The 19,206-nt window shown below is 42.0% G+C and overlaps 2 protein-coding genes across 4 annotated transcripts in view; one reads left to right on the top strand and one right to left on the bottom strand.

Moving 5' to 3' along the window:
* The window catches only part of LOC127409881 (unconventional myosin-VI-like), a 490,797-nt gene that overhangs the window by 296,377 nt on the left and 175,214 nt on the right, over window positions 1-19,206 (top strand). The gene's annotated exons all lie outside the window — the stretch shown is intronic.
* Window positions 1-19,206, bottom strand: part of LOC127409883 (sorting nexin-14) — a 134,708-nt gene that overhangs the window by 48,417 nt on the left and 67,085 nt on the right. For 2 of the 3 annotated variants that reach the window (XM_051644824.1, XM_051644825.1), the window contains one exon: window positions 13,283-13,415. In XM_051644824.1, coding sequence (XP_051500784.1) covers window positions 13,283-13,415 — 133 coding nt within the window. Of the gene's footprint in view, window positions 1-13,282; window positions 13,416-13,513; window positions 13,553-19,206 lie in introns of all 3 variants that reach the window. The other variant, XM_051644823.1, reaches the window with a different exon arrangement.

The following is a 19,206-nucleotide window of genomic DNA, read 5'->3' as shown; positions in this document are numbered from 1 at the left end:
CGTAAAGCAGAAGCTTATGCGCCACACCTCCTGGAAAATCATCCTCCTTTCTGATCGCGGCTGCTAATGGTTCCAGGGCAAGACAGAACAATAATGGGGAAAGAGGGCAACCCTGCCGGGTGCCCCTATCCAGAGTAAAATAATCTGAAATTAATCAATTTGTTTGTACCGCTGCTACAGGGTGTCTATAAAGTAAATTAATCCAACCAATAAATGTACTCCCGAACCCATACATTTCCAAAATCTTAAAAAGATAATCCCATTCTACCATATCAAACGCCTTTTCGGCGTCAAGTGAGATGGCAGCGACTGGAGACTGATCATTCGCTACTGACCACATGATATTGATGAAACGCCTAATGTTATCAGAAGAGCTGCGGCCCCGAGATGTCATAACCTTACTTAACCAGTTAGCCAAAAGTTTTGACAAAATTTTTACATCTAGTTGGATTAGGGAGATTGGATCTTTGTCCTTTTTAAGAATCAGACTGATCCGGGCTTGTGTCATGGTTGGAGGAAGCTTTCCATTCTTTAATGATTCAGTATGAACTTCTAACAAAAGTGGAGCCAGTTCTGTAGCATAGGATCTAAAAAATTCTGCTGCAAAACCATCTGGCCCCGGAGCCTTGCCAGTAGGTAGGGACTTAATTACCTCGTCAAGCTCCTCCAAGGTTATCTCAGAATCAAGAGAGTTTTTTAGCTCAGTCTTCAGTTTAGGGAGATCTAATGGTTCCACAAAGTTTCTAATATCTTCATCAGTAGACGAAGACATGGAACTATAAAGATCAAGATATAATTCTTTAAAGGCATTATTAATATCAATGGCTGAGGTAAAAATTTCACCACCAGCAGATTTCACTGAGGGAATGATAGAAAGAGACTCTCTCTGCTTTATATATCTAGCCAAAAGCTTCCCTGCTTTGTCACCTGACTCAAAGTATGACTGTTTTGCCCTGAATAACCAAAACTCCACTTTCCGTGACAAAACAGTATTATATCTATATTTCAATCGGGTCAATTCTCTGAGGCCATCAGATGACATACGGCGCTTCAGCTATGCCTCAGCACTTTTAATATTTCCTTCCAACTCCACGAGTTCTCGTGTTTTGGATTTTTTGATGAATGAGGCATACTATATGATCCGACCCCTAAGAACCGCCTTAAGTGCCTCCCAAGCCACGCCCACAGAGGATACTGAGGACCAGTTGGTCTCCATATAAACACTGATTTCAGTCTTTAACATTTGTTGGAAATCAGGATTTTGCAAAAGGGATACATTAAGGCGCCAACTATATGATTTCTTTTTCTCTATATGTGGCAACAACTCACCAGGGTGTGATCCGAGACTAAAATGTTTCCAATTAAGCAATCAACAACAGATGAAATGAGGGATTTGGATATAAAAAAAAAAAAAAAAAAATCTATTCTAGAATAAATCTTATGGACTGATGAAAAAAATTTATAGTCTCTACCAGATAGGTTCAAAAGTCTCCAAATATCTGTAAGGCCAAAGATTTTTACACACCCTGTGAAGCGTCAGTGTTGCTCTAGGGGGCTTACACACTTTTGCTTCACTATGATCAAGGACTGAGTCCATCAAAAGATTAAAGTCTCCTCCCAATATTATATCATGAGGGATGCCAGCGGCTTGCAATATCCCTTCAAGATCTATTAAAAAGCCCTGATCATCAGCGTTAGGTGCGTAAATATTAGCCAAAATCAGACTTTGCCCCTGAATTTCAGCTAAAACAATAATGACTCTTCCTAATTTATCATTAAACTGTTTGAAACATTTGAACTGTAAATGTTTATTTACCAATATAATGACTCCCTTGCTCTTAATTGAGCCAGTACTAAAGAAAACATGTCCACCCCATATCTTCCCAAATTTTTTAGCTTCCTGCGGGGAAAGATGCATTTCTTGAAGAAACACTATATCATATTTCTTACGTTTAAGAAAAGAAATAACCTTCCTTCTTTTTATGGGGTGCCCCAACCCATTCACATTCCATGTGGAGAGAGATAGTACACTCATATTAACATTTGACATTTTGATATAATAGAAAAAATAAATTGTGTGCAAAAAACAAAATTATGAAGGCCACATTTCAACATTAATGCAACAAAACCCCGAACTTCCCCTGAACAAAACAAACAGAAAAAAAGAAAAACGTGCGCATTAACCCCGCGCACAACAGCACCAACCGGCGTCAATCCCTTTAAACTCAAAGAGTCCATGTACGCAAATGAGAGCCCCTGCGACAACTTTGCCATCGGATTGCTCAATTTTGCCTCACAAATTTGTAAGGCAAAATTACATAACATCAAATATTTTGTAAAACAAACCCCAGCCAATAGGCAGAATAAACACAAAGAACGTGTAGACTCATTCACAGAACTGTCTCGAAGGTGTGTTCCTTCACAAAACAAATTCCAGCCGATATAAAGCCGTTCAGTTTCCTCCGTCATACAAATGAATCTTCAGTGAGCCAGCTGATGAGTGCAGCAGATGACATAATCATTCCAATGTCCCATGAAAATACTCCACAAATCATACTCCAGCCAACAGGAGGCATAAGCACAAGGAACTGACAGATTCATCCATAACTGTCCCGAAGTAATGTTATTTAACAAAACAAGCTCCAACCGCTAGGCGGAACCAGCACAAAAGGAAACGAAACACGCATCCCGGTTCCTCGGATGGTCAAGAGTCAATTCACTCAGAGGCCGCATAAAAGTATATCCAATGATTTACACAGTCCGCCAACTTTATAAAAGACATCCTTTGTGTGGGCATGTAGATATTTTGCAGTCATCCGTCAATGCAAAAGTTTCTTTAAGGAAAAGAGTTCAGCGGAGCCAACGCAAAAAGAAACAAAAATGGCACCCAGCTTCCTCCGAAAGCCAGAGTATGTACAGTGAGTCAATCCACTCGCAAGAAAAACACCCAGTGGTTACTCACCCAATGTTTCAATAAAAGACATTGACTGATTGGGACATGTAAATACTTTGCTGCCGTCCTTGGTGTTTATTCTCAGTCTGGCCAGAAACATCAGAGCAAAAGGATCTTCTGCTGATGTAAGAGTTTCTTGCATTCCTTAAACCGATCGCATTTCTCACGTCGAGTTCGCAAAGTCCGGGAACAAGAAAATATTGTAATTCTTCCAAGAAAGCTTTGCTTTGCTCCTCACCTGGTGCAACACGAGATCTTTATCGGATGATCTAAAAATTTGGCCAGAATCGATCGGGGCCTGTCTTCCTGAGCAGATCTGCGAGCTGGGACTCTGTGAGCTCGCTCGATTTCCAGTTTATGGCCTGTTATGTCAAGCAGACTCGGGAAAAGCTCGTCTATGAATTTCACCATATCTCTGCCCTCTTCATGCTCAGGAATTCCAACAATTTGAATGTTATTCCTGCGGCTTCTATTCTCAAGATCTTCAAGCTTTTCAAGAACACGTTCTAAGTCAACTTTGGTCGCGGGCGGTTTAGCGGCCAATTCCCTCTCCGATGACTCCAAATAATCGACTCCTCTCAACATCTGTCACTCTTGCAACTAACTCAGAGATTTTTTTTTCCATCGCCGTAATCGATCGACATATCACAGCGAGATCCTCCAAGTCAGCAAGTACCTTCGTCAACATCACCGACATGCTGGACAGTTGACGCTGGATTCCTTCTCCTGCCGCGCCATCCAAATAGTGTCCCCAATCCACAGGCCTGTCTGGGCTTTCATCTTGAACCCGTAAGTGTCTTTTAATGTCTCCAGAGCCCGAGGATTTTGACTTCTTTGCCATGTTTACCTCAAACAGCAAATATGTAACTGGGTGTATCGAATTTCACCGGATTATATCATGAAAATAATTAAAAAAATTAGCAAAGTGCGCAGAGCTGTCTCTCACACATCTGCCCTTCGCATGGCGTCACCAGGAACCCCCGCAAAATTTCATCATTAAAAAATATCAAGAATAAATATTCACCTTCCAAAATTCAGTTCCAAAACATTTAATTTTTTATTTTATTTTTATTATTCAACAGGTAATATTTAGTCCATTATATTTCACTTTGCAAATTAGCCTCTTAAAATTTCAGTGGTTAAAATTTGTTTGGAAATTTGTACATCCTGGCATTGCAGGAAAAGCAGTAGAGTGCTGATGCACAATCTTCACTCTCTGCTAATAGACTTCACCACTAGGTGGTTCAATCAGGTGTTGATGAAGATCAAGAGCAAAAGGGAGAGGATATAGACAATTGCCAGTTTTGATAAATTAAACTAACTTGACAATAAACAATGTCATTTAAAACATTTTATTTAGTCTGACACACCACTTTACTATATGTGTCATCTATACTATATGTGTTTTATTGTACAACAGCATTTGAGTGAGACGATTGTCAGGGCAAATTGTTCCTGGTTCATGAGTTATTCAGGCTAATGTACACAACTCAAGTCTGAAAAAGACTGTTTTACATCAACTTATTTTAAATAGTCGTTTAAATTATCGTTTTCATTGTTGAATCGTGTTAGATTTATCTTCCTTCTGTATTTTAAGGATAATGCAGTTGTAGACATCATGACTTTTTCATCTTTTAAAAAAAACAACACTTATTTATTTACATTGCATTCAAATCAGATGAGTACCGACAAATTCAAACTCAGACTGCCATTTATCTTGTTGTATACATTTTGTCGCCAGTGAATGCTTCCCCAATCATTGCGCCCAACCTGGTAGGATTTAACTCCGCTTTTCAGCTGAATAAACCAGGTATTTTTTTATAATTAAACTTTTGGCTGGAAAAATGTCTTTAATTAATTAATGCAAGAAACAGTTGCTTTAATGTCTCGATAAACAAATTGATAGTTGCTTCAAAGCCCCATTTCCTTAGGGAAACAAACCTTTTGCATTCCAAGGCATACAGAGGATGCTTATAGTGATCTATCACCTCATTGGCTGTGGCGTTTGTTTACTGGGGTGGTTTGCAACTCTGGTACAGTGGGCCATCAGGCCAGACTCCAGCTCATAATTGCATCTTTATCTTACCCTTTCACTCTTTTCAGTATGCATACTGGTTTCATCTACATATTACATTTTAAGATATACTGTAAATGCTACTAAACATTTTCTGTTTAATCCATGTCTAGTTCAGTGTCACTGTGTAAACTATATACATTCAAGTGCTACATATTGAATCGCAATATGGTCATAATAAGGTTCTCACTGTAGTGAAAACCCACCTTATAGTTGAATTGATTTTAAAAACTGACTACTCTCCCTACTAATCAGAGCCAAATGTGATGACACACAGATTGTGATAAAGGTTTATTTGGTGAGGACCTCTTGATCTTCATTAGCACTCGATTGCACCAGCTAGTGGTGAAGCCTTGTAGCAGCAAATAAAGATTGTGCATAGGCACTCTACTGCTTTTCCTGCAATGCCAGGATGTACAAGATTGAATTTCTAACCAAATTTAACCTCGTGACTGCTGTGTGTGTGATTTGTAACTAGTAGCCCCTAATAAACATGCAAAATATATATATTTTTTTGACCAAATAGTTTTCCTAAAAATTGGTGTCCACATATGTGGACAGTGAGACTAAGTTGTGAAATTTTAAATAATACCAAGCTATAGAAAGTCAGATTTTTTAAAAATCAAATTATTTATTTTTTCTCCATAATTTGGAATGCCCAATTCCCAATGCCTATGTCCTCGTGGTGGCGTAGTGACTCGCCTCAATCCGGGTGGCGGAGGATGACTCTCAGTTGCCTCCGCGTCTGAGACTGTCAATCCACGCATCTGATCACGTGGCTTGTTGAGCGCGTTTGGAGACCCACGCTATTATAACTCACCACATGCCCCACCGAGTGCAAGAACCACACATTATTGTGACAACGAGGAGGTTACTCCATGTGACTCTACCCTCCCTAGCAACCGGGCCAATTTGGTTGCTTAGGAGACCTGGCTGGAGTCACTCAGCACGCCCTGGATTCGAACTTGCGACTCCAGGTGTGGTAAAAAATCGAATTGTTTATTATGTTTCCGGGAGTGTTGATTATTCATGGTTTTGAGATGTTACAGACATTAGATCAGAAATTAGCATAAATAATTCTGATTCAAAGTATTGGCCAACACCATCCAATCACTGCCAACCATGTTAAAATAAAATTATACATTATAAATTCTAAATCTATGCACAGATTACCATTGTCCCATGTCTGCCAAACATGTTGAGTGGACAAAACATCATCTGCAGCCTGAAACTGAACTATAAATAGGAAGTATGGATAGGATGCACTTAGCTGCATAGAGAGCTACAGGATACACCCTTATTTAGTGAATAACTAATCCTCCAGTGTGCACTGGTCTCAGAACAGTTCAAAATGCACCTTATTTATATCCTAACTCCGTATACAGCCTCTGAAAGACAACTTTCAGTTTTTTGGATGCATCCATTGATTCTCAATGTGACAATGCACAGTGAATATAGGATATTTTAACTGAAACTGAGCATACAGTCCACAAATGTAGTCATTGTGTTCAACAGCGTGCCGTTTCACGATAAATCGTTAAAATTGTAAAAATTTCATATCGGATGAAACTAGAGACTCTATGTTTTTACACTGAAAACTGTTTGAGTCAAAAGATTGATTAGGTTTCTTACCAAATTTAGTTTTGTTGGCGTTTCAACCAAACACAAACTCCTCTGTGATCGTCGCCATCTTGTTTTGTCACATGACTCCGTACGTCAAAAGTTTAACCCTTTACTGACAGCACAGAGTCTCCTGAACTGAGATTAGTCGGTTTAAATTAAATTAAATTATGCATTGCGTATAGTGAAGCGAAAATACAACATCCACGCATGTGGATGCGGCGTTGCACGAGGTTAAACCACTAAAATTTTAGAGGTGAATTTGGAAAGTGAAATGTTGTGGACCGAATATTACCTGTTAAATAATAAAAATTAAATTAGTAAAAAAACTTTTTTTTAGAATGGAATTTTGGAAGGTGAATATGTATTATAGAATTTTAATGATGAAATTTTGTGCAAAATATTTTCAATCGAAATATTCACAGCTTAATTATAAAACTAATGGTTGACCGATATCTCGCAGAGGCCTTTAAATATTCCCGTTTGGCCGATTTGTTTCTTGAGGGCACCGAAAATCGCCTGCTTGCATGTGAAGGGATTGAGACATGTAAACGACCAGTCACAGTTCGTTTTGTTGATACGTGCCATCATGTTACAATAATAATAAACCAGTGTGCAACACAGTCTTATTTAAACGGTCCACATATGAAGTCGGCTGGTGCGGGTCCTGATGCTGCGATACCGCCTGCCTGATGGTAGCAGTGAGAGCAGACCATGGCTCGGGTGGCTGGAGTCTCTTATGATCCTCCAAGCTTTTTTCACACACCGCCTGGTGTATATGTCCTGGAGGGAGGGAAGCTCATCTCCGATGATGTGTCTGGCAGTTCGCACCACCCTTTGCAGGGCTTTGCGGTTGTGGGCGGTGCTATTGCCATACCAGGGGAGATGCAGCCAGTCAGGATGCTCTCTACAGTGCTGTTGTAGAACCGTGTGAGGATGTGGCGGTTCATTCCAAACTTCCTCAGCCATCTCAGGAAGAAGAGGCGCTGATGAGCCTTCTTCACAACGGCCTCAGTGTGGATGGACCATGTGAGTTCCTCAGTGATGTGGACACCCAGGAACTTGAAGCTGCTGACTCTCTCCACTGGTGCTCCTTTGATGGTGATGGGGCTGTGTTCTCTTTCTCTTCTCCTGAAGTCCACCACAAGCTCCTTTGTCTTACTGACGTTGAGGGAGAGGTTGTGCTCCTGACACCAGCGTGTCAGAGTGTGCACCTCCTCTCTGTAGGCTGTTTCATCATTGTCAGTGATCAGACCTACCACCGTCGTATCATCAGCAAACTTAATGATGGCATTGGAGCTATGTGTTGCCACACAGTCATGTGTGTACAGGGAATACAGGAGTGGGCTAAGAATACAGCCCTGCGGGGCTCCAGTGTTGAGGGTCAGTGATGAGGAGATGTTACTGCCCATTCTAACCACCTGGCGTCTGCTTGACAGCAAGTCCAGGATCCAGCTGCACAGCGAGCTGTTTAAGCCAAGAGCCCGGAGTTTCTCATCAAGCTTGGAGGGCACTATGGTGTTGAATGCTGAGCTGTAGTCTACAAACGGCATTCTCACATAAGTGTTTCTTTTTTCCAGGTGGGAGAGAGCAGTGTGTATTGTAGATGCAATGGCATCATCAGTGGAGCGGTTGTTGCGGTAAGCAAACTGCAATGGGTCCAGTGATGGAGGCAGCACAGAGCAGATGTAATCTCTGATTAGTCTCTCAAAGCATTTGCTGATGATGGGGGTCAGAGCAACAGGACGCCAGTCCTTTAAGCAAGTGATTTTGGATTGCTTTGGTACAGGCACAATGGTGGACGTTTTAAAGCATGTGGGGACTTCAGACAAAGAGAGGGAAAGGTTGAAAATGTCCGTAAAAACACCAGCCAGTTGGTTCGCGCACGCTCTGATGACGCAGCCCGGAATGCCATCTGGACCTGCAGCTTTACGGATATTCACCTGTCGGAAGGATCGGGTTACATCCGCTACAGAGACGGAGAGTGAACTAACCTCTGTAGGTTCGGCCGTGGGAACTCTCTCCGCGAGGGCGGTGTTATTTCCCTTGAAACGAGCATAAAAAGTATTTAGCTCATCCAGGAGAGAGGCAGCGGTGTTCACGGCGTAATTTTTATTCCCTTTAAAGTCCGTGATGATATTAATTCCCTGCCACATACTTCTAGAGTTGGTGGTGTTAAACTGTCCTTCAATCTTTTCCCTGTACTGGCGTTTTGCTGCTCTGATAGTTTTTCGGAGGGCATAACTGGCTTGTTTATGCTCCTCCGCATTCCCGGAATTAAAAGCGGAGGTCCACGCATTAAGTGCCGCGCGAACATCGCTATTAATCCAAGGTTTCTGATTCAGGTAGATCCGTATTGTTTTGGATGGAACAACATCCTCTACGCACTTTCTGATGAAACACGTTACGTTATCAGCGTAAACCTCGATGTCGTCATCAGAGGCGGACCGGAACATCTCCCAGTCCGCGTGATCAAAACAGTCTTGTAGCATAGAGTCTGAGCGCGGCCTCAGGGTGCGCGGTTTCCTGCTTGCTTATAATCCCGTACAGTTCCCTGAGTGCCCGGTCTGTGTCGGCTTGTGGGGGTATGTACACAGCAGTGATAATGACCGCTGTGAATTCCCTCGGTAGCCAGAATGGTCGACAAAGAAGCATGAGAAATTCCAGATCAGGAGATCAGAAAGACTTGATAGAATGTACGTTCCTCACACCATGATTTGTTGATCATAAAACATACACCACCACCTCTGCTTTTACCTGAGAGGTCTTTCGCTCTATCCGCTTGGTGCACAGAGAACCCCGCGGGTTCGATGGCTGAGTCAGGAATCTCCACAGACATCCAAGTTTCTGTAAGGCAGATAATGCAGCAGTCCCTCGTCTCTCGTTGGAAAGAGATCTGCGCTCTCAGAGCTTGTTGTCCAGAAACTGAACATTTGCCAGTAGAATACTGGGTAGCGGGGGTCAATTTGCACAACGTCTTACTCTGATGAGAACGCCGGCTCTGTTTCCCTTTTCCTTCTGCGCTGTCGGGTAGCCCAGACAAAGGGCTCCGCTGGCGTGTTTGTAAACAGCGGGTCAGCATTGAGGAATTTGAAGTCCGGTTTACGGTGTGTAATTGCAATACAATAAGGCAGACAACATCAAAGACAAAAAACATAAGAATTGTAAACAAAACAAACAAAAAACTACAATGTTGTTTCGGAGCTCGCAACGCAGCAGCCATACTCGGCGCCATCTTGAGTCCAGACGTTTAAACAGATGTAATAAACCAACCTCACAGAACTTCAGCATCCTGTGGAGTGCTCATTTATCTTCCTCTAAAGCACATATTTTAACAGTCTGTCCTCAACAGTTCCCTGTCACTTTTCTAATGATAAAAGGCAAATATCAATAAAACTTATATTATATACCATTTGCAAATATCTTGTTTAAACAGATGTCATTCACGAACCTCACGAAAATTCAGCATTTTCTTCCCGTCGAGCGCTCATCTAATATCGTCCTCTGAAGCACGTATTCCATCAGCCAGAATCAAAACTTCAGGATCAGGATCAAAAGTTCCTCTGATTCACAAATCATGATGACAATCCAAGCAGGCGATCCAGACCGTTTAAACTGTCAGGAGATTGCTGCTCATGCTGGATATGCATGAGCACGTAAGTGTGACCAAAGTCTTTCTAGCAAGTCAGTCCACCGTCGGCCATGTTTGGAATGCTCTAGGAAGAATATTTCCAGTCATGACAATGCAGCTCCTATCTACTTGAATGGAGAAAGACCGTACATCCGTTGACCGTTGGCTGCAGTTGGGCGTTCTAATTTTCCCCATTCATTTTAATAGAAGTGGCCCATCTCTGCTAAATAGTCGCTGACGCAACTTCAAGGTAAAAGCGCTTCATGTGTGCTATGAGTAAATGTCTTATTCACTATGTACTTGTAGAGGTTCGTTGGAACAGAGGAGACGGGAAACTGGGAACTCAACTCAAAAGGTAGGCTTTAATTAAACAAACTAAAAATAGCTTTTCAGCATCACACTCATTAAGTCACAGTTCAAGACAGTCTCTTTCTGACTGGTAGCTGTCTCTCTCTCCCTCGTCGCTGGCGTGGTCTCTTTATACCACTCTCCCCAAAGCTTACTGCAATTGAAAACAGGTATCAGTCATAATCAGGCTCAGGTGTATGCACCCTTACCGCTTTCCCTCTCTCCGGACGAATGCTCGACCATGCCCCCGCCGCCACAGTACTGTATGTACAATTGGTTTGATTCTGTATTTTTGGAGAAAATGTGATTGCTAATGTGGACATGTCATCTATGGTTGCTGGACTACTGTGTGTACTGTTATGCCCTTCTTCCTAATATATTAATTTCTTCATGTGCAAATAAATTACTAAAATTTGATGACTAAACAGAAAGCAGAAGAAACTGCTATCTACCATTTAAAATACAATATAATTTTTTTAGATTCTTTTTTACAAAGTTAAAGTTTTGTGTGAAATTGAGTAAATATAGTGCTAAATAAGATTTTTATTTTATTTTATTTTATTATTATTTATTTTTTTAGCAATTTTATGTTTGTTATTTACTATATTGAATTGTGTTATTTATCGGCATTGTATCGGCCTATCGGCCACCCTGCTCTCTGGATATCGGCATTGGCCATTAAAAAACACATATCGGTCAACTACTATATACAACCACATAAAATTGCATCCCCAAAAACACAAGCACTGTTAATGCAATGCGTTTATTTTTCATTTAGAGCAATTCAGCATGCTTTTTGTTTCAAAAATATTTTTCATTAAAATACTTCCATAGTGCATCATTTAGTGTAACAAAATGTGTCAAACATAGAAATATCACACTTTCTCTATTTTCTACATCACTGGACTTATAATAATAAAAAAAAAGAATGTTTAAGAAAGATTACCCCAAACTGCTTAATACTGTTGTAATGTCAAAAACAGAGCTGTCCATATTAATGCGTTAACATAATTAATGTTTAACGTGTACATTTTTCTTTAATGCGATTAACGCATTTACTAATTTTCACATTCAATTCTGACATTGTATTCAGCTCCGTGTGAGTTCTGAACACTGGTTGGAATATATAATTGGAATTGCCCATTGCAATGAATACTGAACCTATAGAGACTAGTTCTTTCAATAAGTCAACCTCCCACTAAGACTTTGGGAAACGTTTACCATTACTTGAATTGGTGCTATTTTTTAGCATCTTTTTACTGTGGAATACTTTGTTGGGAAAATTTTAATAAAACTTTGTTACATCTTTTTTTTTCTAAGAAGGAATAAAATGCATTTTGACAGGAAAAGAAGTATATATAAAGTAAAATTTAAGCACTTTCAAAATCAAATTCTTAATAATCTCAGTTAAGATGCACTGTACGCACATTCAGAATTTAAATGCACCCGAATGCAGATGTTACGCTAAGAGGAACAGGACAACTGAATGCAGATTTATTAAGAAATACAAAAATAAACATGGTATCAAAGAAGAACAGAACTGGATATCAAAAAAAGGTGAAGTCAAACAAACTAATACTTAACTCAAACGTCGGAGATTATCTTCAGGAAAAGTCACAAGGATGAGTATCACACATGTGAGGAGTCCAAACATGACTAGACAAAGAATGGGAGCTTGAGGTGAGTATTTATAGTGAATTTGAGGTGGCTAATGGAGATGAGGTGCGAGTAATCAGTACTCCAGAGAGTTGGAGTGGGGAAGAGAGGGAGCAGAGGCTGATGAGGGCTTGACAGCAGAAGAACGGAAACGATAGCTCATACCAACAGAAGATTGAAACCTCATGCACTGACCTTTTGGCTCAGTACAAAGATACTTTTTGCAAAGCTGCATGTTTTTGTTGTTGCAGAAAAGTGAGTAGATGGTATATTTTAACATGTTAAGTATAATGTTTTATTTGTGATTTATTATTTATTAAAACCTGAAGCCCTCGTGTGCGACATCATATGCTCTTGGTTGTGATGTGCGAATTTCACATTACACCACATCCTTGACGTTTTTTTTATTTTTTTACTTTATGACTTGCAAAAAATATCAAAACATGAATTGTGTATTGAAGCCACTTTATACATGAACTGCATTTTTAATACCTTTTTTTTTTTTCATCAATAAGCTAATAGATCCGGACATAAAAAATTTGTTTTACGTCTTTGATTTATAGGCAATTTTAGAACAGCTTCAAACTTGGGATGTTAATGATGAATCAGTGGCTGATTTATCATTGTAAATAATATAATCGATTAAGCCTAACTTTGTATCGATTAATCAATTTCAGCACAAATGCATTCAGTAATCACGCAAGCAGAAGATGAAAAGATGACCTATGCAGTAAAAAAGGCACAAGAGGGTGTGCCTGTCTTGTCACAGTAGGCTATATGCACATATTATTTGAAGTCCTCTACATGCTTTTTCGTAATTAATGTTAACAATTAATCAATTAATTGATCACTAATTTCCATTAAAACCGATAATGAACATTTCTGAAGATTGACATCCTTATTTCAAATGTGGCTCATCCAATTAATTTTTAGAGCCAGAATTTATGAGATCTGTTTGTCTGCATTTAAAGTTTTTGTTTAAAATCAAACATTGTCTTACCGTGTCGTCTTCTCCATCAATCATGGCGTATTGTGGCAGCAGTGCACCTTCCATCGTACTGCTCTTAAACACTCCCTTTATCTTGCTGCCGATGCGGCTGATTCCAAACGACTCGCCACGCTTCGACGTATTCCTGCATTAAAAAACACAAAGCTGTTGACTTTAAAATGAAAATACTTGAAAATACTTGCTCAAAAAAAAAAAAAAAAAAAAAGTTTTAGAAGTACATACATTTTACACAACATACAAACAGCGATGACAGGGTGCATACTACAATGAAAACATGAGTACAAAAAAATTATGGGTACACCCAAGTGTCTTTAAAAGAACAGGAGGGAAATAAACACAAGTCCAACAATGCAAGTCATCCAGAAAATCCATGCATCAATCTGCAGCGTGTGCTGACTTAGACCAGTTGTACCTTCAAAACACATTGTGTCAAGTCAACATGAAACATTAATCACAACCCATTTTACTTCTGTAGTGTGAAACGGCATAACGGGGTAAACTTTAGGCAACATTTTATCCAGATTAAATGGTGAAAATACTTAAATTTAGTCAGAGCTGAATGAGAGTTTGCAGTGGATTGTGTAGGACTACTGCCCTCCTGAAACCACAGACTTTTGAGGAGGCTTTTTGACCGGAACGTGAAGGCTAAAGGGAGCCACACACCATTCATGGCAAGCAGATGACAAACAGTGCTCTAAAATTCAAAACAATGTTCTATGAACATATGTAAGCACACCACCGTTTGGCATCCATCGACAGTGCACAGCAACAAATTTGGGGGCTGTTTAATAATTTTCCACGGCATTCACAGAATTCCATTCAATTAGACCAAAACTAAAACCTTCAAAAATCATTCTCAAGGGACACACATTATAGATTTTAGCCCAGGCTAGAAGATAAATTGTGTATAGGCAATTTTTCTGAATTTTTTTTTTTGTCTTTTTGTGGTTTCACAGCTTGAATAAAGTCTAGGCTACATATCGATAAATTGCATAATAAACACCACCCTTTCTAATCTTTCAGTTTGCACAGCTGCACCGCTTTTTATTTTCATACAGCAACCTGCAAAGTCATGTTACTTTGTTCATGCTTGAAGTAAAGCAAAAACCTTCGTATTTAACTTTTGTCGGTACGGTGATTAGATTCACTGTTTTGGACTGTCTCTGTGCGATACCGTCATGGTTACTTGTGTAACCTCCGTTCCCTGATGGAGGGAACGAGACATTGTGTCGATGTTGTGACACTAGGGGTCACTCTTGGGAGCCCGAGACACCTCTGGTCTTTGATAAAAGGCCAATGAAAATTGGCGAGTGGTATTTGCATGCCACTCCCCCGGACATACGGGTATAAAAGGAGCTGGTATGCAACCACTCATTCAGGTTTTATGCTGAGGAGTCGATATATTGTCCGGCCATTTCAGCGGGTAGTTCAGCGTTGTGGCAGGAGGGACACAACGTCTCGTTCCCTCCATCAGGGAACTGAGGTTACACAAGTAACCATGACATTCCCTATCTGTCACTCACTCGACGTTGTGTCGATGTAGTGACACTAGGGGTCCTTATACGAAATGCCACAATTGGCTGAACTGTGTTACGTGAACTGGCAGTGTGTGGTGGGCAGACTACTGTGTGCCTCATAGCCAGCACACCAGATCGACACGTAACCTCCCCCAACATATTTATGAGTGTCGAACGGCCTTTTTGGGGACAAGTCGACTACCCAAAAGATAGAGACAGGCTTAACCCAGTCATGGCCTCTTTTCCCCTTCTTTTTTTCCACTCCCTAAAAAAGAAGGGGGATTATCCGACTGGGCCGCCAGGTCTAGTCGGGGGGTGTCCCTCCCAAGGGGAAGACACCGCAGAGACCACACCTTGCCCAAAGAGAGGGGGGGATATTTAAGTGGAAAAATATGTCACATGGTCTTTCCAACCATGTGGGGAGTCTTCAAGGTAGATCCTGCCCAATGGGGGAGGAATTACTACAAACATGGAGACTAGGGCAGAGGGGCTCTGCCCAAGGAAGACGCAGTTTGCCAACAGGGAAACGAATTAGCGGAAGATATATAATCGCATGGGGTTAGCCTTGCAGGGAACCGCCACATGCGGAGCACCTACCCCAGAACAGGGCTCTTAGTTAGCGTGTGTACTGGGCCGGCAGCGAGTCTCTCCGAAAACTCGACTGCCACAGGGCTCGGAGGAAGTCAACCAGGGAACAAAGTTTGTGAACACTACTGGGAATTAATGCCGCACATCTTCAGCTCCAAGGGAGGTGGAAAGCACTATGTGCAAACGATACACCCGGCCAACTATCCCGGGCTTATCCGCTTGTGTTGCGTGCCACTACCTGGGACGAAACCGGTTCCACCCGGAGGTTGTAGAACCTTGCAAAGGTGTTGGGTGTTGCCCAGCCCGCTGCTCTGCAAATGTCTGTTAGAGAGGCACCCCTGGCCAGGGGCCAGGGAGCCGCTACACCCCTGGTAGAATGGGCTTGTAGCCCTACCGGGGGCGGCATGTCCTAGGCAACATATGCCATAGTTATGGCATCAATGAGCCAGTGGGTGATCCTCTGCTTGGAGACAGCGCTTCCTTTCCGCTGTGCACCAAAGCAGACAAAGAGCTGCTCAGAGATTCTAAAGCTCTGCGTGTGATCCAAATAGATGCGTAAAGCACGCACCGGACACAGCAACGACAGGGCTGGGTCTGCCTCCTCCTGGGGCAGCGCTTGCAGGTTCACCACCTGGTCCCTAAAGGGGTGGTGGGATCCTTGGGCACATAGCCCGGTCAGGGTCTCAGGATCACGAGAGTAACCTGGACCGAACTCCAGGCACGTTTCGCTGACAGAGAACGCTTGCAGGTCACCTACCCTCTTGATAGAAGTGAGCGCAGTCAGCAGGGCAGTCTTCAAGGAGAGTGCCTTAAGCTCGGCTGACTGAAAAGGCTCAAAGGGGGCTCTCTGTAGACCCTGAAGAACTACAGAGAGGTCCGATGAGGGAACGAGGTGCGGTCTGGAGGGATTCAGCCTCCTGGCGCCTCTTAGGAACCTGATGATCAGGTTGAGCCAAAGGTGGCGCTCCTGGACCACTAGTGTGGCCATTGTCCGCCCGAGAGACCGCGCCGTGACCTCCGTCACTCAGAGAGCGAGGTCGGTAGCCGAGTGCAGTTCCTGCATCAATCCCGGGGCGGAACTACCCTCATACAGTTCCTTTAGCGCCTTGGCGGACTTGCAGGAGAGCCATGGCGTGCAGGGCGGAGGTGGCTTGTCCAGCGGCACCGTAGGCCTTGGCTGTCAGAGACGACGTAAACCTACAGGCCTTGGACGGGGGCTTTGGGCACCCGCACCAGGTGGCGGCGCTCTGCGGGCATAGGTGCACCGCGAGCGCCTTTATCCACCGGGGGATTGCCATCGAGGGTAGTGAGGGCGGGGAAGCTGAAAAGATTGGGACCGGGCAGTAAAAAGTGCCTCACGTGACCTTGTCAGCTCCTCATGCACTTCCGGGAAGAAAGGAACGGGGGCGGGGCATGGCTTTGAGCGGCACCGCGAGCCCAGGAACCAATCACCGAGCCGCGAGGGTTCAGGAAAGAGCAGTGGGTTCCACTCTAGCCGACGCTCGCGGCTGCCGGGGAAAGCATGTCGTCATCTCTGCGTCAGCCTGAGACTGGGCAATCGTCCCTGATGGGAGGAGCCCAGCTGAGGCTTCCGACTGGACGAACCCGCTCTCCGATGCTGCGCTCGAGAGCTCATCACTTTCGCGGGCTCCGAATAAGAGGTCGAACTCGCCGTGAGATGAGCCGGCAGACTCATCCGGAAGCCCAATCGGGGCAGACAAGTGTGCTGGGAAATGGGAGGTCCGCGGGGGGATACCTGGCGGAGGCGGTCCCATTGGGGTCCCCAAATCGGCCCCAATGCTAGCCGCGCTGGCCTCATACCCGTGGGTAAAAGGACCGAGGCGGGGAGCCTCTGGGGTGGCTTGCTTTCTTACGAAGGCGAGCCACGACCGCAACGTTGCCATGGACATATCCTTGCAATGAGAACATGACCACCCATGAACGCTGTCTCTGCGTGAGCAGTGCCCAGACACGAAAGACAGTGATCGTGACCATCAGAAGGCGAGAGATAACAAGCGCAACCAGGAATAACACACAATCGGAAAAGCATCTTTAGAAAGACGCGTCTTTAAAAAGACGTTCCGTGTGTGCCGCTCTTTTAGAGAAATATACTCTTTTTAGAGAAATGATGATGTGATGTGACAAGGTGTGGCACTTCTTGTCTGATGTGTGACCCACTTGAAGGTCAAGTTCATTCTCCAGAACATTTCCACATATCTCAATAGTAGATATTACATTAACCTTTATTATATTAACATTAAAAGAATGTTCCAACCAGATTCAACACATGTCAAGATCAATCAGCAGCATGTGTGCCATTAAATTGTTTTGAACCCGGAATATTCCTTTAAAGAATAAGTGTTCCACAGAAGAAAGAAAGTCATTAGGGTTTGGATCGACATGAACTGATAAATGATAACAGAATTTTCATTTTTGGATGAACTAATCCTCTGTTGTGATGTACCATTAATTAAAGGAATGTTCCAGTTTAATACAAAATCAGCTCAATCAACACCATTTGTAGCATAATATTGATTTCCACAGAAAATAATTTCGACTTTTTAAGCAAAAAACACAGTTAAAGTAAGACACTTACAATAGAAGAACATGGGGCCAGTCCATAAACATTAAAATACACACTATTTAAAAAGTGTTTAAAAAGTGTCACAAGACAATATGCATGTTAACATGATTTCAGTGTAATAAAATGCCCGCATCGCGTCGTCTTGGCAACAAAGTTGCAATATTGGATAGAACTACCCTAATAAGGTTAGTAAGCGATTTTATCACACTAAAATTATGTAAATGCTAGAGGTAGACGATATATCGGTTTTACCGATTAATCGGTGCCGATAGTTGCTTTTACGAAGGTGCTTTTAAGAAAAATGTGACTATATAGAAACGTCCCTCATCAGCACATACATTGTTTCTCCAAATTCATATTGTGAATAATAATGATATATAGGCTATAAAAAGCTTAATTTGGTGAATAATCTGTCTTCACATGCTATCGGAATTATCGTAAATATGAGTTTCCCATTTGGAAGTTGCACATGAACGACCCCTCAAGTTGTAATTACAACTGAGAAACTCAGAGATAATTTTCATACCAGAGTTTCTGTGATGGGAGGAGTCCTAAACTTTCAACATGGCAGAGGAGAGTATGGTTTCTGTAGTGAATGGTTTTATTCATTTTTTTTAAATACAGCTAATTGTTAGTGCTTACTGTTTTGGTCAGATTCATTTATGTATATCAGCAACCATTTGATGCATGTTGTAAATTTTTACACCATAAAAATAGCTTGTATTTGACCAAAATTCCATTATCGTTTTTATGGTGTCAAAATAAAAGTCTCTCAATAAATATATATGAATGAACGTTTTTTTTTTCCCCCGATAACAAAGCACTTGAATGTGACGTACTCGTAATTACCACCTCAGAAGTGGGAAGAAGGATAATTCCGATAGCACATGAAGGCAGCATAAATACAGAGCATTGAAAAGGAGCCAAGTCTACGTAATTTCAAAATAAAAGTCCCTGGTGTGTTTCAGGCTTGTTTAGTGTTAAAAGTCCCATGTTATACACCCTGTCGTCTTTTTTTCTGATTACAATTGGGATTGTATATTGAGATCTGGGAATGTATTCATTTTGGACTGTGACCTCTATGTCTGTGCCGACTAAGAAAATGTTGTAACATTCTATTAATCAATTTTAAAAACTGCCTGCCTATTAATTGGTTACTGGCCTTTTCCACCACCTAAGTTATCGGTATCAGCAAAATCCACTATTGGTCAATCTCTAGTTAACAA

Source organism: Myxocyprinus asiaticus, chromosome 19, assembly GCF_019703515.2.
Source record: "Myxocyprinus asiaticus isolate MX2 ecotype Aquarium Trade chromosome 19, UBuf_Myxa_2, whole genome shotgun sequence".
Classification (NCBI taxonomy): Eukaryota; Metazoa; Chordata; class Actinopteri; order Cypriniformes; family Catostomidae; genus Myxocyprinus; species Myxocyprinus asiaticus.
The sequence above is the reverse complement of the archived record's forward strand: the minus strand, read 5'-3'. Positions and strand labels throughout refer to the sequence as shown.